Source organism: Phascolarctos cinereus, unplaced genomic scaffold (genome assembly GCF_003287225.1).
Source record: "Phascolarctos cinereus isolate Bilbo 61053 unplaced genomic scaffold, phaCin_HiC Scaffold_4;HRSCAF=312, whole genome shotgun sequence".
In the NCBI taxonomy this organism is placed as follows: Eukaryota; Metazoa; Chordata; class Mammalia; order Diprotodontia; family Phascolarctidae; genus Phascolarctos; species Phascolarctos cinereus.
The window spans coordinates 711577410-711602537 of NW_027555847.1; the positions used below are offsets into that span (position 1 = coordinate 711577410).

General features: G+C 54.5%; 2 protein-coding genes across 2 annotated transcripts in view; one reads left to right on the plus strand and one right to left on the minus strand.

The window, feature by feature from the left end:
* ACACB (acetyl-CoA carboxylase beta) overlaps positions 1-8412 on the plus strand; it is a 115943-nt gene extending 107531 nt beyond the window's left edge. Inside the window, 5 exon segments of the mRNA XM_078154385.1 lie at positions 2882-2994; positions 4479-4633; positions 5270-5440; positions 6045-6181; positions 6760-8412. Coding sequence (XP_078010511.1) covers positions 2882-2994; positions 4479-4633; positions 5270-5440; positions 6045-6181; positions 6760-6886 — 703 coding nt within the window. The 3' untranslated portion in view covers positions 6887-8412.
* A 2659-nt stretch (positions 8413-11071) lies between these two features.
* Positions 11072-25128, minus strand: part of FOXN4 (forkhead box N4) — a 40614-nt gene continuing 26557 nt past the window's right edge. The window contains 8 exon segments of the mRNA XM_078154386.1: positions 11072-13224; positions 14347-14745; positions 15159-15366; positions 15994-16090; positions 17130-17257; positions 18083-18193; positions 18282-18388; positions 19780-19937. Coding sequence (XP_078010512.1) covers positions 12965-13224; positions 14347-14745; positions 15159-15366; positions 15994-16090; positions 17130-17257; positions 18083-18193; positions 18282-18388; positions 19780-19937 — 1468 coding nt within the window. The 3' untranslated portion in view covers positions 11072-12964.

Genomic DNA, 25128 nt, shown 5'->3' on the forward strand with positions numbered 1-25128 from the left:
ATGAGTGGGAACTGACTTCTTCAGGCTACTCAGGCTGGTTGGTTCCATCACAAACAACATGGTAGAGTGTCAAGAGCCCTAGACTAGAAATCAGGAAACCTGGCTCTGACGCTGATTATGGGACATCTCTCTACTCAACATTAAACTTCTTGAAGACTGGGACCATGTCTTGCTGAAACCAGGTTTCCTAGCATCTCCTATAGCCCTCTGTATGCATTAGGTGCTTAATTAATATTTTGGGCTTTTTAAATATTTAAGTAGTCTCAGTTTCCTCTTCTGGAAAATGAGAGGATTACACTTGGACTCCCTTCCATCCTTAGCAGTCTATGCTCTAAGGTCCTTTTCAGCTCTGACATTTTATAATTCCAACTCTTTCTTCTTAACAGTAGGGACGGATGGCATGAAACGGCTGTAGGGTCTCACACCATATTTAACCTTCTGGCTTCTGTGGAGATGCCATAAGCACTTATTAAGCACCTACTGTTTGCAAGGCAGTGGGGACACAAAGGACCTTTTGGGCAGTGGGTCCCTCTCCTTGGCATTCTATAGGGGAGAAAATAATGGGTCCACATGTAAACACACACAAAATGTGTACCCAATAAACCCAAGGTAATTTGGAGGGAACAGAGACCCTGTGGCTGGTCACGGGGCACCTGGTGGAATTTGGCCTTCCATATTGTCTTCTCCTATTAGAACATGGACTTCCTGAGGACAGAGACTTTGCTTTTCTCTTTGTGCCCCAGTGCTTGGGTCATGCGTAGGAAGTATGTAATCGGTACTTTTCCATTCTTTCGTCTGACAGTCCTTGGAGAACACCTAACCCAACGCTCTTATTTGACACATAAGATAGCTGTGAGGTGCAGAGTATACAGCTTGTGAATGGCAGAGTTCAATCACTAAGCATTTATTCACCGTCTCCAGTGCGCCAAGCACTGTGCTGGGTGCTAGAGAGGCAAGGACCAAAATGAAATCCTTCCTTCACTCAGGGAGCTTATGTTAGAGTGAGGGAGGACATGTCCATATAGAAGAAATACAACGCAGGTTAGGAAGGGAGGGCGCCAGATGTTGGGGAGATCAGCACATGCTTCATGCAGAAGATGCTGCTTTGAGCTGAGTCTTGGTGGAAGCCAGAGATTCCAAGAGACAGAGATGAAGAAGGAGAGCGTTCCAGTCGTGGAGGACGGCCATTGCAAAGGTGTGGCAGTGGGAAATAGGGCATCCAAGAAAGAAAGTTGGGCTAGACCATAAAGTGCAGTCCAGAGACTAGTGATACAGAAAAGATTGGAAGGTAGGTTGGGGCCAGGTTGTAAAGGACTTCAAAGGCCTATTTTGTCCTAGAGGTAATAGGGGAGCACAGGAGTTCATTGAGTTAGGGGAGTGCCATGGTCTAGCCTCAGTCTTAAGAAGCATCACTTTGGCAGTTGTGTGGAGTTTAAGTTGGAATAGACTTGAGGCAAGGAGGCCAGTTAAAAGGTCGTTAGACAGGAATTCAGTCTGGAAGTGAAGAGAGCCTGAACAAAGATGGCAGCCGTGTATGTGGTGAGGACGGATGCAAAAATGTTAAGGTGAGATTTAGCCACTGATTGAACGTGGTGGATGAGGGAGAGGAGAGAGAAGAGGGGAGTGCTGAGATTATGAACCCAGGAGATGAGCAGGGTAGATAGAGACCTTTGGTAGAGGAGTGGGCTAAAGGGAAAATACGAGTCCTGTTTTGGACATATTGAGGCTGAGACATCAAATTGGAGGAGAAGAGACACTAGAGTATATGGAGGTGACAGTGGAAGCTGTGGGAGCTGATGAGGTCACCAAGTGAGGAGTACAGAGGCCCCAGCACAGATCCTTGGGGACACTCCCATTTAGGGGGCATGATATGGATGAAGAGCCAATCACAAGATGGAGAAGCTGTGAGACAGGTCAAGACTGAAGACAGCAACATAACAAGAACTTTCCCATTCTAATTCATCCTCCATCCGGCCGCCAATGTGGCTTTCCTAAAACAGTCTGACCGTGACACCTTCCCCCCAAGTCAACGAACGTGTCTGGGGCAAATATAAACCTGTGTTTGGCATTTCAGTCTCTTCTAACCTTTCCATTCCTCCCCTCCACACCCCCTGCAATCTGGCCATAATGCTTTATACACTGTTCTTCATCTGTGACTCTCCAATTTCCCATCTCTGTGTTTTTGCCTTAGCTGTTCCCCGTCCCTGGAGTGCACTTCCCCCTCGTCACTCCCTGGAATCCCTGGTTTCCTTCCTTCCTTCCTCACATTCCTGCAGGAAATCTTTCCTGATCCTCCCATCTGCTCAGGGCTCTCCCTCCCCAAACTACATTGTTCATTTTTAAAAATTCATTTTTGTCTGGACTACGCGTCTATATTGGCTCATTAACACTTGTTAACACTGTCTACTCCTTGAAGGCAGGGCCCTTTTTCATGTTTGTCTTTGCACTGTGGATGCCCAGTGCCCAGTGCCCAGTTCAGATAGAGCCGTTAGTCATTTAATAAGTGCACATTGATTCTGATTGAAGAAAGAGAGTCTAGGAGGAGAGGGTAGGCAGCAGGGTCCTGCAGCAGAGTCTGAGAAAGACGTGGATGGAGAAAAATGCTTCCGATTTGACAATTGAGGGTTCCTGGATAACTCAAGAGAGCAGTTTCAGTCCACTGATGAGGTTGGTAGCCTAACTGCCAAAATGGAGAAGGGAAGGGGAGGATAGGCAGTGCGGTCACGAGTGTAGATGGCTTTTTCTAGGGCCAGGCCCCAGGTCTCCTTCCTCCCAGGCTTGAACTCTTTCCACCAACTCCCACTGTCCCCCCACGAGGCACCAGGCAGTAGGTGAGACAGCTGCCTGTAGTAACCCAAGCCCTGGCTCCTTGTTTTCCCAGAGGTGGGGTTTTGGAACCCGAAGGAACTGTGGAGATCAAATTCCGGAAGAAGGACTTGATAAAAACCATGAGGAGGATTGATAGTATTTACATGAAGCTGGTGGAACAGCTAGGTAAGAGGAGGAAGAACGGGGCCTTCTCTCCCTCCCTGTCTCCCTCCTTCTCCTCTTCTCTTCCCTTCCATGCCTCTTTCTCTTTTTTCCTCCTTCCCTCTCTCCCTCCCTCCCTTCCTTCCTTCCTCCCTCCATCCCTCCTCCTTTACTTCTCTCCCTCTCCCTTTCTCCCCTTTCCTCCCTCTCTCCTTCCCTCTCTCCCTTCCCTCTCTCCCTTTTTTTCTCTTTCCCCACTCCCTCCTTCCTTCCCTCTTTCTTCCCTTCCCTCCCTCCCTCCTTTTTTTATGTTTCCCTTTTTCTTCTTCCCTCCCTCCTTCTGTCTCTCCCTCTTTCCTTTCTTCCTTTTCTCCTTCCCTCTTTCTTTCCTTCCTTCTCTTCCTCCCCTTTTCCTTCATTTCTTTCCTCTTTCCTTCCCTCCCTCTTTCTCCCCTTCCCTCCCTCCTTTTTCCATTTTTCCCTTTTTCTTCTTCCCTCCTTCCTTCTGTCCCTCTCTCTTTTTTCTTCCTTCTCTTCCTCTTTTCATTTCTTCCCTCCTTCCTTCCCTCCCTCTCTCCCTCCATCCTTCTCTCCCTCCCTCCCTTCTTCCCTCCCTTTTTCTCCCCTTCCCTCCTTCCTTCTCTTCCTCCCTCTTTCTTTTTTCTTCCTTCCCTCTCTTTTCTTCCTTCTTTCTTTTGGTCCCCTTTTCTTTCATTTCTTTCCTCCTTCCTTCCCTCCCTCTCTCCTTCTCCCCTTCCCTCCCTCCTTTTTTCCATCTTTCCCTTTTTCTTCTTCCCTCTCTCTTTTTTCTTCCTTCTCTTCCTCTCCTTTTCTTTCATTTCTTCCCTCCTTCCCTCCCTTTCTCTCTCTCTCCCTCCTCCTTCCCTCCTTCCTTCCTTCCATCCCTCTTTCTTCCCTTCCCTCCCTCCATTTTTCCATCTTTCCCATTTTCTTCTTCCCTCCTTCCTTCTCTCTCTTTTTTCTTCCTTCTCTTCCTCCCCTTTTCTTTCATTCCTTCCCTCCCTCTCTCTCTCTCCTTCCTTCTCTCCCTCCCTCCCTCCTTCCCTCCATCTTTCTCCCCTTCCCTCCCTTTTTCCATTTTCCCCTTCCCTTCTTCATTCTCTCCCTCCCTTTTCTTTTTTCTTCCTCCTCTCTCTGTTCTTCCTTCTTTCTTTTGGTCCCCTTTTCTTTCATTTCTTTCCTCCTTCCTTCCCTCCCTCTCTCTCTCCTTCTCCCCTTCCCTCCCTCCTTTTTTCCATCTTTCGCTTTTTCTTCTTCCCTCCCTCTTTTTTCTTCCTTCTCTTCCTCCCCTTTTCTTTCATTTCTTCCCTCCTTCCCTCCCTCTCTCTTTCCTTCCTTCTCTCTCTCTCTCTCTCTCTCTCTCTCTCTCTCTCTCTCTCTCTCTCTCTCCCCCCTCCCTCCCTCCCTTCTTCCCTCCTTCCTTCCTTTCCTCCCTTCACGGGCCGCAGAGCTGGACTTAATGCCTCGCTGTCTCCTTGGGACCACAGGAGTGGGAGACCTGTCAGAAAAGGATCGAAAGGAGCTGGAGGGCAAACTGAGAGCCCGGGAAGAGCAGCTGTTACCTGTCTACCACCAGGTGGCAGTGCAGTTCGCTGACCTCCATGACACGCCAGGGAGGATGCAGGAGAAGGGCGTGATTACAGTTAAGGGAGTTTCCCAGAGTCCCTTGGTCCCTGGGAGGAAGGGATGTGGCGGCTCCCCTGGTCCATCCCCTGGCTTCTGGCATGGCCCTCCGGGACTGATAGGAATGGTCTCTCCCTCCAAAGGCCTGCAGAGAAGGGAGGGGCGATGGAATCGGTCCATCAGCCTTCCCTGCTGGGAATGTCAGCCTGCCGCCAAGGCTGTATACCCCTCCCGAGTACAATGCGAGTGCACCCGGAGATGGCCGCCATCCTGGCGCATCCTCTGCGTGCAGTGCCCAAGCAGCTCCTTAGCCCCTTTGACCCAGTTTTTTTCCTAGAGATCTTGCTTTTCTTGTTTTAATTACATTTTAAATAGGGAAACTGCATTAACAGGAGCCATTTTTCATTGGGTATAAAATTGTTTTTTTTATAGTTATCTAATGTCAGAGCTGGGAGGAGCCTCAGAACCCAGAATGTCAGAGCTGGGAGGGGTCTGGGAACCCGGAATGTCCGGGTGGGAGGGGCCTGGGAACCCGGAACGTCAGGGCTGGGAGGGGCCTTGGAACCCAGGTCCCTTGCTCTTGTGCCAGGGCTCTTCCTCACCTTCTCCCGGAGGACTGCTGGCTCTCCACTCAGGACTTTGGCTTCTTTTTCAGGATGTTCTGGAGTGGAAGAATGCACGCACATTCCTCTACTGGCGCCTTCGCCGCCTCCTCCTCGAGGACATCGTCAAGAACGAGATCCTGCAGGCCAACGGCGAGCTCAGCCACGTGCACGTCCAGTCGATGCTGCGCCGCTGGTTCATGGAGACCGAGGGCGCAGTGAAGGTTCTCTGCCTTAGCGCCGTGGCCTCGGGTGGCCTGCATCGGCCTTCATGCTTTAGAAGGCTCTCTGCAGGAAGGGAGGCTCCCCGCCACTCTGAGCAGAGTGTGGGGGGGCCGGGCCTTTCCAGGGTCAGGGGGTCTAATCCAGATTGCTCTTGTAGAGCGGGTAGCACGGCCAGCCCTGTGCTCCAGAGAGATGGGCACCTTGCTTCTTACTGATTCTCTTCTCCCTGTTTATCAGCCCCAGTGGGAGCACGGACTAATTCTTTGACCCGGGGGGCAGATGCGTACAGAGAGGGCCCCTGGCGGGCGCCCCACCACAATCAAGGGAGGGGGGAGGGGCAGGTTTTCCACGTAAGCCCGGTGGCTCCCTCGGTGGCCCGGCATGGAGCTTTGGCTGAGGGCGTGAGCCTGGGCCCACCCTTGCTGTGGGGAGGCAGTCATCAGTCTGATCCGCCTGGATGAGCCCTCAGAGGCCTTGGCTCCAAGAGGGCCCAGGGCTGATTGTCTCCGGCACTTCCTCCAGCACCATCACACTGAGTTCTCTGAGGCCTGGGCGCCGACCTTCACTCTGTCCCCTCCTCTAACTCGCCTTCCCTCTCCCCAGGGGTACCTCTGGGACAACAACCAGGTGGTGGTGGAGTGGCTGGAGGAGCACCTTCGGCAGGAGGACGGTCTGCACTCTGCTATCTGGGAGAACGTCAGATGCCTAAAGCGGGACTTTGTCCTCAAGACCATCCGGGGGTGAGCCAGGGCCACGGACAGGGGGGTCCCAGCGGAGGAATGGAGGAGCGGGCTGGCGCCATGGGGCAGTCTGTGAGCCTTTATCCCTCCCCTCCCCCTTCTCCCTCCTCCTCCTCCCCCCTTCTTCCTTCTCCCTCCTCCTCCCCCCCTCTTCCTTCTCCCCTTCTCTCCCCTCTTCCTCCTCTTCTTCCCCTTCCTTCTCTCCTTTCACCCTTCTTCCTCCTCCCCTCTTCCTCCTTTCTCCCCTTCCTCCTCTTCTTCCTCCCCTCCTTTCTCTTCTTTCCTCCCTCTCCTCCTCCTTTTCCTCCCCTTCCTTCCCTTCTTCCCCTCCATTCCTCCTCCTCCCCCACCCCACCTCCCTAGGGGTAAAGTACAGGTGGCTTAAACAGCCTAGCTGCCAGGGTAGTAACCGCTTGGGCCACTGTCTAGCTGTGCCAGTGTGTCAGTGGTCTGCCCAGCCCCTAAGCTGTTGCTCACCTCAGACCGCTGCAGATGTGGCCCAGGTGGGGACAGGGGGGAGGTCTCTTAGCTGGGGTGGTCAGCCCCACATTCCCAATCCTGTCACTTGTTTCCTTCAGCCTGGTTCAGGACAACCCCGAGGTGGCCGTAGACTGTGTGATCCACATGACGCAGCACATCGGCCCCGCAGACAGGGCCCAGATCGCCCATCTCCTGGCCACCATGGAGAGCCCAGGCTCCACCTGACCGGGGGACGCGTGGGGCTGGTCACAGTCCTGCCTGGGAGAAGACGCACCAGCGGCCTGCAGGCCTCCAGCTGAGGCTGTTGGCCACCACTTGGAGCCCTCCACGAGGGTTTGGTGCGTTTCCCCTGGTCTCTCTGCAGGGCTGGAAGAGAAGGCAGCTCCTTCAGCCTCAAAATAAAGGGCATCGGTATGGCGCTTTCATGCAGAGATGTCCGCCCTTCTGCGCACCGGGCAGTCATGGGTTTGTTTTGACTCGAGGCATCTTTGCTGCACGGCCCTGTGGGCCCCAGGCCTGCCAGGGACATGACACCCATCCATAGACTCTTTTATTATTATGAGTCCAGCTCCTGATTAAGGATCCTCCATGGCTGAGGAAAGGGGACAGACCTGGGGACCCAGACCCAAAGGGGGCCGGAGGGAAAGCAGGTATAGCCTGGCTGGCTACCTGCCTGCCCACAAGGGGATCAGGGTGACTTTTTTTTCATTTTTCTAAATGAAGAGGAAAAAAATGTTTTCAGAACAACAAATGAGAAATCACTAGGGACATTAATGGGAAATATTCTTAGTACATAGGGCAGTGATTTTTTAGGAGCAATGAAGTATGATCCTGGCTCTGGGGGCTTTGCATTGTCCGAGATCCCCTTCGTGGGGAGGGGGCAAGGCTGCCAGGTGCTTCCCCTGGGGCTGCTCCCCAGCCTCTCTAGGAAAAGCACAGACACTTTTTGCTTCATCTGAGTGGCTCGGTGCCAGGCTACCTGCTGCTCCCTTGGGGGCTGGCTTGCCTGCTGGACTGGAGCATTGGGAGGAGGGGAGACATGCTCCTTATCTGATGTCTGCCATGATTAGTTGGCATCGCTGCTGTGACCCCCTGACTCTCCTCCACAGAGGAACCTGCTGCTAAGCTGCCTTCCTTACCCCATCAGTGCCTTCTTGCTGGTGGGCCATGTGCCCACCACACACTGCTCACCCGATTCAGAATAGTAATATCTAAAGCCCAGGTGGTTTGGGGGAACATGGCTGTTGCCATAGCTGTTCTGATTTGCTAAGGGGCAGACGGCAGGGTGCCCCTGGAGGAGGAGGATGGAGCCTGGGTTCTGGGCCTCCCTGGCCTATGGGATCCAGAGCTTAGCTTCTCTTAGGTGGTCCAGGAGGCCTGGCAGTGGGTTAAGGACTTGTCACCATGCATGTTGCTGGGCAGCATTTATCAGGGACATATGCCAGGGTCATGAAATGACCTAATCTGATTTATCCCAAGTACTGGCCAGAAGCAAGGACTGAGGTGTAGCCGTCAGCCTGTGAAAGCCCTGGAGAAGGTTCCAGGGGAATGGGGGGGAAGGTTCCCAAATAACTGCTGTGTATTTATCACTCTGAGGATGGGGGGCATAGGGGCTTTGGGAAATGAATGCTTTTGAATGTGTACATGTGCGCCCCGGGCCTCAGACAGAGCATCGCGCTGGTCCTTTGAGGGGTGGTCTGGACAAGAGAGAGCTGGCGGGGAGGCTTCCAATAAATTGACCATGTTTTTCAGATGTGTGTCTTTGGACTTGGGCTCCTCATTCTGTGCTGGATAAAAGATAGTTTTCTGTGCTGTTCCTTATCTCCCATCTACACTTGGGGTAGACTCATTCATTCATTCATTCATTTCCCAAACCTTTCTTACATGACTGTTCTATGCCTGGCACTGTGCTGGGCCTGGTCTCAAGGGGCTTATAGTCAGGTAAGGAAGATAAACACGGGCATCAGTAGGATAGGAATAAAGGTGAGAAGTATGAGCCATATGAAGATTCAGGGGGAGCAAGTATGCCTCCTGCCAGGAGGTGGATGAGAGGCTTCCTGGACAAGGTAGCGTCCTGGGCCTCTGAGGAAAAATCAACTGGCATTTAGTAACCTGTATGCCAGGTGCTTGGGGTAAGGAGAAAGGAAGACTGTCCCACCCTTCCAGGGAAGATACCACCTATCCCCAGGTAAGTAGAGAAGTCACGGTGGGGAGGCCATCTCAGCGTTAGGGGAGGATGGCCCAAGTAGAAAGAACGTGTGAGACAGGTTGACCTTGCCCAAGGTCACAGGCATGCTGCCTCCCACACTAGGTCAGACTGCTTCCTCCTCTCCTGCCCAGCTGGCTGAATAAGAGGACAGAAGGATCACCAGTAATCCATGGAACCAGTGACTGATGTCCACCAGCAAGGCTAAAACACTTTTGGTCAAACTTGGAATGCTAGATTGCAGTCAGAGAAGACAAAAATTACATGTGGTTCAGACTTCACACTCCAACGAGGACTGCCCTGTGTGGGAAGGCATCTCTTCACTGCCTGGATCTGAGTTATTTTGCCTTTTGTCATTTCAGGAGTAATGGGTCACTTGAGGGTTGCTTTGGAAGGGGCCATATGTCTAGAAGGGCTCGTCGAAATTCTCCCCAAAGGAGCCGTGGGCACCAGGAGAAACATCTCTTCGTCTGAATACGGCTGCCGCCTCTGCTGGGAGACCCCCAGGCTTGCCTCTTCTCCGTGTGGTACCTACTGGGCTTCTCAAGCATCTGCTTACCCACCACCATTGCCATGGCTCCTTCACCTTGTCTTGAGTACCAGGAGGGGCTGGCACCCTCCCTGTCTTCTTCCATGTTACGCCCATGCCCTCCCGTTAGGAGAAAGTCATGCCACCCAGGAATGTCCTGGGGCAGCATCCAGTGTCCAACTCTAACATCAGGGGAATGGGCACAGAGCCAGGTTTAGATCAGGAATAGTTCTCCTCCAAGTGATTGTCGATGATTATAGTCTTTCTTAGGTAGAGCAGTTGAGGTTTTGTTCCTCAGGAATTTGGGCCTGGGTGAGTACAAACCATCGGGCTCTCGAGAGTATTACTCAAAAGACCTGCAGCTGTGGTCTCAGTGGCACCACTAGCCATCTGGGTGCCCCTGGACGTGTTAATTCTACCTGCCGAGGAGAATGCTGTTTGTCACTGAAGGACAGGGCAGCTAGGTGGCATAGTGGATAGAGCACCGGCCCTGAAGTCAGGAGGACCCGAGTTCAAATCTGGCCTCAGACCAAACACTTGACACTTACTAGCTGTGGGACCCTGGGCAAGTCACTTAACCCCAATTGCAAAAAAAAAAAAAAGGAGATATGTAGCTGGAGGACCAGGGTTCTAACCCTCCCTTCCTATCGACCACCCGTGTGACCTTGGACAAACCCCTGCCCTGGACTCTCTGGGCCTGTGTCCTTATGTTTCAAATGAAGATGGACAAGATGATGCCTAAGGCCACCGGCAGCTCAACCTTTGGTTCTGGGGGACAATAGAGAGTCTTCATAAGTGTGTGGGAAGCAGCGACAAACCTAAAAGGCTGAGAGGATGCCATGGGGTTGGCAAATCCCTGAGAACAGATGCTGTAATCAGCACACTGGCTGACACTGGCGAGCCAATGACTTCACCCAGGAAATCAGAACTCGTCTGCCATCTTGAGACGCACATTTTGGAAAGATCCTTGGAAGTCTGAAGGGAGACTCCTAAGGTTAGGCCTCTCCTTCTGCAAAGCTGTCCCAGAAAAAAGTAATATACCTTTAGAGCCACCAATGAGGTGACCTTAAGCTTTAGGGTTGAGGCAGCTAGGTGGTGCCACAGTGCACAAAGCACTAGACCCAGGGGAAGACCTGGGTTCAAATGTGGCCTCAGACACTAGCTGTGTGACCCTGGGCAGGTCATTTCCCCTCTGCCTCAATTTCCTCATCTGTTTTTTGTTTGGTTTTTTTTGGCTAGGCAGTGGGGTTAAGTGACTTGCCCAGGGTCACACAGCTAGTAAGTGTTATGTGTCTGAGGCCGGATTTGAACTCAGGTCCTCCTGCCCCCAGGGCCGGTGCTCTGTTCACTTTGCAACCTAGCTGCCCCAATTTTATATTTTATTTATAAATTTATCCTACTATGGTAGAGATCTAGGTTTTGAAATTTTTCCTTTTCAGCCCTAAATCTGCAACACCCACCCATGGCTGCTATGTCTCCCCTCCAGGGCTATGCAGAAGAAGCCAATTTTTTCTTCCACGGGGCTTTGTGAATACTTAAGGACAGTGATCACATCCTCCTGTAAATTTTCTCCAGGCTGAACACCCCTAATTCCTTCAACTAAACTTCATGTGGCCCAGCTTTGAGGCCCTTCCCGTGAGGTGGTCTTGGCCACCCTCTTCTAGAGGTCAGCAAATACCTGTTGATCACCCCATTGCTTAGCACAAGGCCTGGCACACAGTAGGTGCTTAATAAATGCTTGTTGACCTGACAAACCACTTTGTCACTGCCCTTATAGTTGTCTGGCCAATGAATATCCGTTTCTATTTCACACTCTTGAATAACACATTTGCCATTTTTTTCTTGTTTTATTGAAAAAGATTCTATTACACTATGTTTACAGAAGCTTGGTGTTACCCTAAGAAACATTCATCTTTAACAACAATTAAAATATCATCGGTGATCTGGGCCACATCACAGAAAGAGTCTCACACGGCTTGTGCAACATGGGGCACTCTGCCCACTTTCTGGACATCTGGAGAGCTAGAAAGGACCCCAAAGGTGGTGCCCTCCAATTTGCTGCCTCCAGGCAGGCCTCAGACCAAATCGCTCCCAGCAGAAGCACAGCTGCCTTATGAGCCCAACCCAGGATGAGTTCCAAAATGGTCCAGCCACAAGAAAGAGTTCGAGGAAGGGAGAGGAACTGGCATCTCACTGGATAAGCTTTCATCCCTTTTCTTTTCTTTCACTTTCAGCTTATCTTGTGATCAATGACTCCTCTTCATTTCTCATTGACCCTGACTCCCTCCAACTCGGGGCCCCTAGCTCAAAACTCTCTGCAGAATGGGTTACATGAAAAAGCAGGGAGGGAAACCATAACATCACTGAAGACACAAGGCAAACAAAACATGGCAGGTGGTTGGTGCGTCAGCCGCCTACCTCTTTGCCATTTGTAAAGCCACACACATCGTGGTTGGGTCCGAGTCTTAAAATCTGACAGAAAGTCTCCGCTGGTTGGCCCCATGCCAACCAGCCTTCAACTGAACGTCTTTAAAAATGGCCCACCCTTGGATTCATCAGGGAGGAAGTGCTCTGAATCAATACTGCACAGTTGGGCTTTTGTTTTTAAAAGGTGGGCTACAGCTCACAAAACACTAGATGCTTCACAGTATGCAAAGTACGGTTCAAAAAAGCCAAGGTCACAGGGGACAAAGAAATAAGTCTGGAATTTGATTCACTTATAATCTGTGTTAGAGGCGATTCGGGGGCCGGTCACTCAAGGAGCCAGGGGCTCAGCTCACAGGATGTGGTCTTGATTGGTAGCAATAAATATAAATAAATTTACAAAGAGTAATACTGCCTAGTACAGCCCAGGGGATCTAGTCTACGGAAATCTAGGGAACATCTTATCTTCTCTAAGGAAGACAGGAAACGGGCCAACTCCCAGTGGAGATCCATTTCAGAATTCTCCAGCTCTCCATCCCACCACCATCTCACAACTGGTCCCCCAGGCTTGGGCTCCATCCATCAGAGCCTTCCTGGGGTGGTTCCACCCAGGGCTCATCGGGCTTCTTAGAAGAATAAATTAAGAGTGTCCACAGGCAGGGAAGAGTCTGGGGCTGACGATGGAGCGCCAAATGATGGAGGTGCTGGAGATCCCAGGGTCCCACAATCAGACTGGCCTTTTCCTAGAATGGAGTCAGGCCAGGGATCATGAATGAACCTGGGACCCTGCACTGTTTGTCCACAGATCCATTGGAACAGTTTAACCCGGGGTGGAAACAAAGTGGCTTGTCCAGTGATGTGACGGTAGTGGTTACTAATAGTCCCTCAGGACACACTTAGGAGACATTCTATGCAAAGGGTCTGTGGGTGTATAGAGGCGTAGTGGGCTTGTCTCCCTCTCAACAACAGCTCCACACCTTCCTAAGGGCCACGCTGATGGCAAGAGAGGCCCATTGGGGGGTGGGGTATGCCTGCGGTCAGAGCTCTGGGGTCCGCCCCGCATTTCCCCTAAGCACCAGAGGCTCCCCCATGTCACCTCCAAGGACAGACCCTCCCCACCCGAGGCCAAAGAGCCACAGCCCACTCAGAGCAGGGCAATGGGCTTATTGCCTGGGGTGCCCAGGTACTGGGCAGAGGAGGATGACGCGCTGTCCCCTGAAGTCGCATAGGTGGTGTACAGGCTGGTGACCTGTAAGTCTGAGAAGGACTGGTCACTGCCGCTGGAGACGGGGGTGAGTCCCGAGGCACCCAGGTCACAGTCCGACAGCTGCAGGGGGGAGTTGCTGAAGGCCCCGAGGGTGTCCAGGCTAAAGCTGTCATCCTTCATGTCGTCCCAGATGTTCCCTTTCAGAGCAAGCAGAAGCACGTCATCCCTGGTGCCCCCCTAGCTCCCCTGCAGAGCCACGGGGCAGGGGCAGCGGACAAGGGCAAGGCCCTTCTGAGAGGAGGGAACTGACCGGGGCTTGGCCAAAGCCACTTGGGGCAGCTTGGGTCTGTAACTGGGTACCACTGGGTGACCCTCATCACTCTCCCCTGAACACCTGACGACCACCACCGTCATCTCCTTATAGAACAGGGCAGGGCTCCTACATTCACAGGACCTAGGACTGACCACAAGGGACCTTAGACATCACCCCTCATTACAAGGGACTTGTCCAAGGTCACACCACTAACAAGTCACAGACTCAAGATTAAAACCTGGCTTCTGTCTCCAAACCCAACAGTCTGTCCAGCAGCCTGACCTCAGTCTAAACAAACCCTGGGGAACCATGGGGTGAGAAGCAGAACCCTGGGGGCCGGGGCTGGTCCCATTTTCAGAGGTAGAGAGAACTTCAGATATGCCCCAACTGCTCCCCGTATCCATAAACCAGACCTTCAGTGCTCGGCGGCCCAGCACCACTAACGTGGGCTGCTGTGACCTGCTTCTCATCCCCCAGTCACTAAGAACCCTCCCAGTTCTGACATTCTGTGTTCTAACACCCCTGGCTCTTCAAACAACACCCTCTCGTCTCCTGCCTGGAGGTGATGCTCCTGAGCTGGGGGGACGAGCATCGTGCCCCAAATTCTCCCTTTGGCTGTGGCCTTGGGCTGACGCAGCTTCACCTGCCGTCCCTGGTCCCACACCCCTTATGACTAATGCCTCAGTGCTCAGTCTGTGCGGCCTTGGGTCGACTTCACAGAGGAGGCCGAATGACCACGGAAGGTGGTCCTGCTCTCCAGGGAGCGGGCAGGCTACATCCTCAGACCCAGATCCATAGTCAGAAGACCTAGATTTTAATCCCAGCTCGGCCACGCATAGATTGAGCCAGTCACTTGACCTCTCTGGACCTGAGTTTCCCCAGCACAGAATGAAAGGGTCGGTCCCTTCTAGGATCCCTGACCCCATGACCAGGTGACCCCTGAGGTCCCTCCCCTCTCTGGACCAAGCATCACTCCATTCTCCAGCCCCCACCCCCACTCGCTCACCCTGGAGGGCAAAGTCCATGATGCTGGGATCCAGAGCATCCACCTCGGCGCTCACGTCGCCCACAACGCTGAGAAAGTCCACAGGGCCCCTGCTCACAGCGTGGTGGGTGGGGAGGGGGCTACAGCTCACATCGGGCAGGGCGTGCAGTGGAGGGGTCTGGGCTGGTGCTGGGGAGCCCGGGGCCAGGCCAGCGCGAGGCTGCAGCTGGTGCTGCAGGGGGATGGACTGCAGCGAGAGGGTCATCACCGGCTGGGGAGGGAGGCGGGATGCGGTGAGCCGGCCTTGGGCAGCCGCAGCAGCCGCCACCACTCGGCCCAGCACGGGGACGTCCGGCTCCCCAGGCTCCCCCAGGCGGCGGCAGCTCTCCGGCCGGTCACTGATCAGCTTGTCCAGCTCTTCTGCAAGGGATGGAGAGCGAGCGAGATCAGTGCCCGGCCCACTAGGGCCAGGAGAGGTATCTGAGCAAGGGCGGGGTGTGGAAAGACCCCAGAATTCGGACAAACGCAGATCAAGGCTTGGCTGGCCAGGCTACCTTGGACAAGGCCCTTCTCTCCCTGGCCCCCTTCTTCTCAATCTCCCCCCCCATAAAACGAGGGATTTGGAGCAGATAACCTACAAGGTTCCCTCTGAAATTAACCTGGGAGAGAAAACAGATTTTTGTGAAACGGAAACAAAATGAAACATCATAAAATCGTTGCATTAATGTTCATTGGCTCCTCCCTGCAGGCCTATGAGGCGGGTCCTGGAGCTTTCTGTCCTCTGCCCTCTGACATATGGGGAAACCGAGGCTCAGCGAAGCAGGCGGCCTTACCCGGGTTGGCCATGCTGCGATGAATGGCGGCCAGGTCCTTCCTCTTCCATTTGTGCATCTCCTCCTCCATCTTGTCGATGCGCGCCAGGTTCAGGGCCCACAGGCAGCCCTTGCGGGAGGAGCCCCCCGTCTTGTTCTCCACCTTCTCGAAGCATTTGCTCAAGGACAAGTTGTGCCGCACAGAGTTCTTCCAGCCGTCAGGGGCGGTCTGTGGGGAAGGAGATCACAGGGCGAGGCCCAGAGCCCCAGGCTGCCCACCTGCCGCGGGGACCCCCTCCCTCCCAGGACTGGCCCTCATCTGCGGGCCCTACGGCCTTCCCGAACTGGGGGTCTGCCTGCCTCAGTCTCCCCCCACCAGTCTGGCCTCCTTCCTACAGCACAAATCTGGCCACAAGACGTCCACACTCGGGCCTCCCCTGTGCTGGGATGCTCCCCCTCCTCTGCCTGCTGACCCCGGGCCTCCTGCAAGCCCCTGCCCAAAGCCCATCTTCCGCGGGAGGCCCTTCTTGGTCCCCCTCAATGCTCGCGCCTTGGATTCTCCCCAGTCTCTCCCATCTAGACAAGGTGTCTGCACGTTGCCTCTCACGCTGGAGGGCAGGAACTGGGCTTTTGATTTATTTTGGCCTTTCTTTGTGCGCCCATCACTTAGCGTGGTTCAGGGAACATAGCAGGTGCTTAATAAACACTTGCTGACTCAGTCCCCCCAAACCTCAGCGTGGAGGGGGTGGGTGGGGCCAAGGCCAGGCTGGACAGCTCCCCGGCCCACACTGGACGGCTGCTGGCCACACGCGGAGGCCACAGCTCAGGTCCACGCGGCTCGGGCTCTACTCCTCACCTTGAAGTAGGGAAAGTGTTCCTTCATGAAGCTGTAGATCTCGCTGACCGGGAGGCTGCCCGTCTTGCTGTTTTTCAAGGCCATGGCGATCAGGCAGCTGAAGGAGGACACGCCCCACAGTCAGAAGGCCTCTGGTCTGAGGCTGGGGCCTGCAGTGTTCCCCCAGGGGAGCCGGGGAGCGTCTGTAGGGAGGAGGGATTGGGGGAGGGGGGACGCTGCTGGCACAAGCCAGTGACGTTGTGGGGGAGGGGTTGGTGCGGCCCAGGTGTAGAGAGCCAGCCCCCAAAGCCAGGAAGACCTGGGTTCAAATCCTGCCTCTGACACATCCCGGCCAGGTGACCCAGGCGACTCTAAAGCGATGTCGGCCTTGGGCATTTTACTAGCTGTGTGACCCTGGGTGAGTCATTTCACCTCTGCCTCATATTCTCAAAAAATACTAACGTGCAGCACATACTTCGCTGGGCTGTTGTGAAGATCACGTGTAAAAAGGTGCTTGGCACAGTGCCGAGCATGTAGTAGGCGCCACGTGAGTGCTTATTCCTTCCTTCCTCCAGGACGCCCGCCCTCCCTCAGCTTTCCCTGCACCCCTTTCCAGGGCCAGAGGCCTAGTTCACTGGGGGCTGCAGCTGAGCCCCACCATGGGCAGGGGAGCACTTTGGGGGATTTCTTTCTTGGTCACGGGTTAGGCTGGGCGGCCTGGGAAGCTCCCACCTGGCTGCCCTCCCAAGGCTTACCTTCTACAGAGTTCTCATGAGAACCGTGTCCCCGCCCCTCAACCAGCCCCCCCCCCACCCTCCTCTTCAGGATCACGGGTGCCACACTGGGAGGCCAGTGAGTCCAACCCCTCATTTTTACAGGAGAGGAAAACGAGGCCCAGAGAGGCTGGTTCCACCAACATCACACAGGCAGTTCAACGTCAGAATCGGGATTTGAACTCAGGTCTTTGGACTGCAGTGTAATTTCCAGTCCTCCACTAACAATGCCCCTCCGCCTCCTGGATGAGAACACACACCCAATCATTGTGGGGGGAGGGCAGAGTAGGGAGCTGGGGGGGCCCAAATCAAGCCGAGTCCCTGGGGGCTGAGGGGCTAAGGGGCAGAGGAGAGAAGGGAGCCCCTCAGCAGGGGGGCACTCACCTGTAGGAGTAGATGGGTTTGGGGTAGTGTTTGGGGTGCAGGTCCTGAGCCGAGTGCCCGGGGAGGCGGGGCTGGGGGAATGGAGGCTGTGCCCCGAAGGAGACGCTGTACATTCCAGCAGTGGGGCACTGATCATAGGAGAGAGAGAGAGGGAGGGAGTGAGAAAGACAGAGAAAAGGACAGAAAGGGGGGTGGCGGCAGAGAAGAAACAGACAAAGGGAAGGAATAGCAAAGAGACAGAGAGGGAGGGAGACAGAGACAGAGAGAGACAGACAGGGAGAGAGTGAGAGAGAGAGAAAGAGAGAAAGAGAAAGAGACAGAGAGAGAGAGAGAAAGAGAGAGAAAGAGAGAGAGAGAGAGAGAGAGAGAGAAAGACAGAGAGAGAGAGAAAGACAGACAGAGAGAGAGAGAGAAAGACAGAGAGAGAGAGAGAGAGAGAGAGAGAGAGAGAGAGAGAGAGAGAGAGAGAGGAGAGAGAGAGAGAGGGAGAGGGAGAGAGGGAGAGGGAGAGAGGGAGGGAGAAACAGACACAGAATCCAACTGATGATTGTTAAGGGCCGATTACCAGCTAGCACCTGGGGAGGCAAAGACAAAAAGCCAACCAGCGCCTGCCCTCGAGAGGCTTCTAGACCACTGAGAGGAAGCCCCAGGCAAGTAGGCAGGCAGTCAGGAGAGGCTTCCTGGAGGAGGTGGCCCCAGAGCAGAGCCTTAAAGGAAAACGAGATACAGACAGACGGAGGAAGCAGGGGATTCAGCCGGCAGCAGGCTAAGTGGGCGTTCAGGGCTCTTGTCTGGCCTCGGCTCCCCCTCGGCCCTCTGCTCCCCCGGCTGCCAGTGGGGAGCCGGGAGTCCTAACTCACCAGCAGCTTTACACAAGGGCAGTGACCTGGGATCTGCTTCTTAGGAACCAGCTCCCTGGGCCCCTGCAGAGGCCCTGAGCCTCCTTCCTGTACCTGATGTGTGCCCTGGGCCAGAGTGAATGGCGGCTGTGACGGGGCCGGGTAGAGCTGGGGCTGGTCCTGCAGGCTGGGGGAGGGCTGGCCCCCTACAGGGTATGGGCTCATCTGCGAGTGAAAGGAGGAAGAAGAGACCGTGGGTCAGGGTGGAGGCCAGGACCCCATCCCCTGCCCTGCCCTCCTTGGCTGCACTTACACTGGCTCCATGGGACCCGATGCCGCTGAGCCCCAGCATGCCCTGGGGGGGCACGTGGCCGATGGTGCCCGAGGCACCCGCTGCAAGCACGCTGGCTGCCATGGGACCTGGGGCAGGGGCGAAGCAGAGAAAGACAACCGGCCACTGGCGGGAGGGCCCCGGGCGCCAGCCCGGCACGGCGGGGCAGCGACATCCACCAAGGCTCTCTGGGAGCGCTCCTTGGCAGATGCATCCCGCGGGGTCTGGGAGCCAAGGCCTTTCCCCAGCACGAGCTGCCAGGCCGTGCTGACCCAGCCGTCTCTGCCTCTGGCTCTGCTCCTCACCCTGCAGCGGCACCTCCCCTGGGCCCTGACCTTCAAGGCCGTCCCTGGCCTGCCTTGGCACCCAGAGGGCCCTGGCAAACCTTCACTTCCCGCCATGCTGGCTCTCCGCGGCCACAGACACCAAGCACGCTCCTACCCCCGCGCCGGCGCTCGTGAAGTTCCACCCCCTGGTTCCCGAGCGCAGGACCAGGGATGGAGGCTTGTGGACGGGACCTCCGAGGCTGGAGAATCCAACCACCCCATGTCACAGATCAAGCAGCTGAGGCCCTGGGAGGTTCAGTGACTTTCCCTAGGTCACACAGGTCATATTGGGGTCACAGATCCAGAGTAAGATGTCCTGGCCCCCTTGGATGGTATGTTGGAAGCCTCTGGACCTCTGCAGAATTATGTTTTTAAATAAATGAAGGAAATGCTAAATGTTGGTCACAATAAAGATGCTATTTTTTTTCCCCATCCAAGTTCACGGAGCCCCTGAAATCTATGAACAAGCCCCTTGGTAATCTGTGAACCTTAGACTGGGATCCCTGATACAGAGCGTCAAGGGACCTGAGAGGTCAGCTAATTAAACCCACCCATTTTATAGATGAGGAAACTGAGGTCCACAGGGCGGAAGGGACATACACCAGAAGATGGACCGCTGATTTCAGAGCCAGGACTAGTTCTTCTGCCCCCCTCAAGCCCCAGCTCTTCCACTGCCTGAATCCCAACACCCCCAACTGTCACCATCGCTTTCATCTGCTTTTATCAGGATGCCCTTGTGTTGGGAGGGAGCCCTTTGTCCTTGCTCATGGCCTAGCAAAGGGCTCCGGTTCTGAACCCTCACTTTGCCTCTGTCTCGGCTGTGTGACCTTAGGTCAGTCACCTGCCCTGCCAAGCCATCTGTAAAAGGTGGGGGCAGGCCAGGTCTCCAAGGACCCCGTGAGCTCCAACATTCCACATTCTGGGTCTCAGAGCAGCTGGCTGGTGCAGAGAGATGGTCACATGCGGTAGGGTGCAGGAAATGTTTGTTGGTCGTGACAGAGTCCCCCCAGGTCCCCCTGCAGGAGTTCTATTCCTGGGGGGATGCTGGGCATCTGGGGGCTTTGGAGCCGCCTGGTTGCCGGGGTCACCAGGTTTGGGGGAAGGAGACCAGGGCACGGCAGAGCACCGGGATGCCCTGCGGGAGAGCGGGCTACCTGTCTGCTGCAGCCCCGCGTTGGGGGCGCTGAAGTCCATTCGGCTGCTGGTCATCTGCTGCAGCCGGGGCACGTCCACTGCCGTCAGCCAGGAGAGAGATTGCAGGTCGCTGGGCAGATCATCCTCAGCCGCCTGGGAGGAGTCTGAGGCTAGGAGCCTGCCGGGGGCCGAGAAAACAGAGAGTGGGAAGGCCGTGGGGATGGAGGGCGGGGCAGGCAGGGCAACGGGGGCTGTCTGCCAGGTCACCCCCAAACACTGCCGGGATGGGGCACGGCATGGAATAAAAACTGGACACCAACTCAGAGCATGGGTCTGCAGGGATGGGCTCCCAGAAAGCTCTGGACCGGCCTTAGGAGACCTGAGCTCTGGCCCAGGGCTGACTCAGGGACATCAGTGTGAATCCTGCCTTGGGTACTTACTCGCTGTGCGACTCTGGGCAAGTCATGGAACCGTTTTCAGCCTCAGTTTCCTCATCTGTAAAATGGGGATAATAACAGTACCTGCCTCAAACCCAATAAAATATGTCCAGGGCTTTGCCAACCTTCAAGCACTATGTAAATGCAGGCTATTATTATAACAATCCCTGACAATCCCTGTTCTAAGTTACCTCTCAACTATATCAGAACAGGAAGGGATCTTGGAACACAGAATGTCAGAACTGGGAGGGGTCTTAGGACATAGAATATGAAACCATTTCATTCTACTGCCTCATTTTAACACATGGGGAAACTGAGGCCCAGTGGGGTGAAGGTCGCACACAGTTAGCAGCAGGACCAGGATTAGAACTGATTTACAGATCAGTTTCCTTCCCGTCGCAGTCAGGCTTCCCCAATCCCCCCACCCACTGGGAAAGCCGTGCAGAGAATTCTTCTGGTACAGGTTGATCATGGCAGCCTCTAGGGTCTGACATCATGGTATTTCTTAACCTGGGGTCTATGGGCTTGTTTTTTAAAGCTCTATTTTGTCACCATAGTTCAACATCTTTGGCTTCCTTTGGAAGGAATCCTGTGTATTTTCTTTTATGCATTTACAAACATAAATCTGAGGTTTCCTGGGCTTCCCCAGCCCGGCTACCCACGGGTCCAGGACCCCAAAAGGTGAAGCCCCTGAGGGCTCAATCAGAGCAGTGCAGCCCCTGAGAAAGCACTGGGTTTGCAGCCTGAGATCCCAAGTTCCAATCTGGCTCTGCTACTCCCCACCCAGGTTACCTGGGTCTGAATTTCCTCATCTGTGAAATGGGGACATTGGACAAAGCCTCTGGGGTCCCTTCTACCTCTATGGGCACCATAACTGACCTCAACATCTCAGACCCAAATACTCGATGTGCCACATACAGGCGGGTGTGGGTGGTGGTTGGGGGACTTTGGGAAATGAGGGGCCAGTGAGGTGGGGCAGAGCCTGGAGTCAGGGAGACCTGAGCTCAAATTAGGCCTCAGACACTTAATGTATGACCCTGGGCAAATCACTTAACCTCTACTGCCTCAGTTTCCTCAATTGGGAAGGGGAAAGGGTTGGGAGCAAGCCTTTCTTAAGCATCTACTATGTGCTGGGTACTGTGCTGAGGGCTTTATACATATTATCATATATCTGTAATAATAGCACAAACCTCAGAGGTTTGCTGGGATGCTCACACAAAAGGATATCTGTGAAGTGCTCTGCAGACCTTAAAGCACCAGACACTCAGCTGGTGGGCAGCTAGCTCTAGTATTACGATGTCATGAATATGACATAATAGATATTAATATTATTATTCAACAGCGGTACTATGGGCCTCTCTCCAATGGAGAGCAGAAGGGGAAAAGGGAGGGGGAAAGAGGGACAGAGGGCAGGGGTGCAGGGACAAGCAAAGGGAAGAGAGAGACGAGAGAGAGATGAGAGATGGGAGAGACAGGAGGGGGGCAGGGCAGGCGAGGAAGCCGAGGGCCCCAGGGAAGGCAGGGGTGGGTGGGTGGGTGTGTGTGTGTCAGGCCCCAGCTAGCCCCCCTCTCCAACACAGCTGCCAGGCCTTCTCTCTCCCTTTCTCCCTCCTTCTCTCTCTCTCCCTCCTTCTCCACTTGTGTGTGTCTATCTCTCTGTCTCCTTTCTTTTCTGTCTCTTTATCTCTCCTCTTTTCTCTCTCAATCATTCTCTCCATCTCTCCCTGTCTTCTTTCCCTTCTCTCTCTCTCTCCCTCTCTCTCTTCTTTTTCTGTCTCTCTTGTCTCCCTTTTTCTCTATATCTCTGCCTCTCTCTCTCCTCTCTCTCCCTCCCTTCCTCTCTCTCTCCTCTCTTTCTCCCTCCCTTCTTCTCTCTCTTTCTCTCTCCTCTCTCTCTCTCTCCCTCCATTCTTCTTCTCTCTCTCTTCTCTTCTGCCTGTCTCTCTCCCTCCCTTTTTCTCTGTCTCTGTCTCTCTCCTCTCTCCCTCCCTCCCTTCTTCCTCTCTCTCTCTCTCTCTCTCTCTCTCTCTCTCTCTCTCTCTCTCTCTCTCTCTCTCTCTCTCTCTTTTCTGCCTGTCTCTCTCTCTCCCTCTCTTCTTCTCTCTCCTCTCTCTCTCTCTCTCTCTCTCTCTCCTCTCTCTCTCTCCCTCTCTTCTGCCTGTCTCACTCTCCCTCCCTTTTTCTCTCTGTCTCTCTCTCTACTGTAGTTTTTGGGACCATAATTAGTGTTGTCATGGCAACCCCAGTTCAGTCATTTGGTCCAGGCTAAAGCTTGCGATCCCAGGAAAGGGGGCATCAGGTGACCATCCCCCCCCCTGCCCAGGGATTGGCTGGATCAAATGTAAACAGGAGCCCAAAGTGTTTGAAAAGCGGGCAGGCGGGCCCTGGTGGCCCCCACGACAGTTGGCCCCGGCTGGCGTCGGCCGCCTCTCCATTGTGCTGGGAGCGACTGCTGCCCCCCACGGCACGTGGCCCCCATTGTCCCAGAGTCTCCTGCCTAACTGTTTCTGACCCCGACCCCCCTCCCTGCCTCGACCCAACTCCAGATTAATCTGGCTGACTGACAGCGAGCATGCCCCCAGCCCCCAGAACCATCTGGCTCCCTGCTCCCTGCCGGGGCCCTTCCAGACGGGCCTGACCGCCCCCACCCCGATCCCCAGGGTCAGGTGGGCGGCGGGGTCACCCAGGGCTCAGTGCACACGCCTCCCATCAGGGCACAGGGCATCCCGGGCTCCTCCCCTTGGAGCCGAGGCCAAAGCGTGTGTGTGCGTGTGTGTGTGTGTGTGTGTGCGTGTGTGCGCACACATGTGTGATACATGCACTGTGTCGTGTGTGTGGTATGTGCACCTGTGTGTACACGTGTGTATACATGCAGGTGTGTGGTATGTGCACACCGATGTGCGCAGTGGGTGTACATGTATGCACACACGCATGTGTGTGGTGTATATACTTCTACGTGTGCTTCTGTGTATTTGTGTCTAAGTATGTATGGCATGTGTGTGTGTGCATTCATGTATGTGGTGTGTATAGGTGTGCATCAGTGTGTACCTGAGCGTGTGTGTGCAGTGGGTATACATGTGTGCATGCGTGAGATGGGGAAAGCTGAGGCCCCGGGGGCAGAGTGATGGCCAGGTGCTGCTCTGGGGGAGAGGCCCGAAGTTTGTGGGGTGTCACATCCCAGTTCTGCTCTTGGCCCAGAAGGACAGGCGAGTCACTAAACCCCTGGGGAAAAGGCCAAGATCTGGAGCCAGGGAACCTGGGTTCAAGTCCTGGTCCTGCCTTGGGCAAGCCTGTTCATCTCCACTGGCCTCAGTTTCCCTGCATGTAAAATGAGGGGCCTGGCCTCGAGGCCCCGGGGCCTTCCATGGCGCTGCTGACCACACGCAAAGGCTTTCCCAGACAAGCTCTCGCTGAATCCTCTCAGGAGCCCTGGGAGGTGGACAGAGCAGGGGGCATCGTCCACATTTTACAGATGGGAAACTGAGGCTTACAGAGGCAGTGTGGTCTACTGAAAGGAGGGGGAAAGAAAGGGAATAAGCATTTATATAGCACCTACTGTGTGCCCAGTGCTGTGCTAAGCACTTCTTACAAATATCTCATTTGGCCCTCATGACAACTCTGGGAGATGGGTGCTATTATCATCCCCATTTCACAACTGAGGAAACTGAGGCAGATGGGGATAAAGGAACTAATCTCCCAAAGTCACACAGCTAGTGTCTGAGGCTGAATTGAGTTCAGGTCTTACTGAGGCCAGTCCCAGGGCCACCTAAGCTTGGATACACAGCCCAGCAGGATCTCAGAGCAGTGACTGAAGAGGATGGCGCGGGGGAAAGGAGTCTGGGCCACACTAAGACCTGGGTTCAAGTTCTGACTTTGCCAGGACTAGAGGGGACCTTGAGTGGGTCACTCAACCCCTTGGGGATGTTCAGTTACCTCTAAAACAAGCACTTTGGATCAGATGATCTCTAAGGCCCCTCCTACCTCTGACATCCCCTGTTCTAAGGCCCCTCCTACCTCTGACATCCCCTGTTCTAAGGCCCCTCCTACCTCTGACATCCCCTGTTCTAAGACCCCTCCCAGCTCTGACATTCCCTGTTCTAAGGCCCCTCCTACCTCTGACATCCCCTGTTCTAAGACCCCTCCCAGCTCTGACATTCCCTGTTCTAACGCCCCTCCTACCTCTGACATCCCCTGTTCTAAGACCCCTCCCAGCTCTGATATTCCCTGTTCTAACGCCCCTCCCACCTCTGACATCCCCTGTTCTAAGACCCCTCCCAGCTCTGACATTCCCTGTTCTAAGGCCCCTCCTACCTCTGACATCCCCTGTTCTAAGACGCCTCCCAGATCTGACATTCCCTGTTCTGAGGCCCCTCCCAGCTCTGACATTCCCTGTTCTGAGGCCCTCCCAGCCCTGACATTCCCTGTTCTAAGGCCCGTCCCAGCCTCTGACATCCCCTGTTCTAAGGCCCCTCCCAGCTCTGACATTCCCTGTTCTGAGGGCCCTCCTACTTCCAACTCTATGAATCTCTGCCCCCTACCCAATCCTTGGGGAGGTGCTGTCACTTAGCCTACCAAAGCCATCCCAAGCCTGATCGATCACCTGCTTCTCATTATTCCCTCCCTGGCCTCCACAGATCACACTCCCTCACCCCTACTCAGAGCAGGACTGAGCCATCCTGAGCAGCGCGTGACAGCTCCCCTAGCCCACTCTCTCTAATCTTCAGAAAACCATTTATCTAGAGCTGGGAGTAACCTCAGGGATCTTGTCTAATCCTGATTTTGCTAATCAGGAAACTGAGGCCCACAGAGAAGCGTCCAAGGCCATAGAGGCAGGATGCGAACCCAGCTCCCTTGCCTCTAGAATCAGAGTTCTTTCTGCTCTGGTACACCACTCCCAGGAAACAAAGGCCTGCTGAGGACGGGCACCGGGCC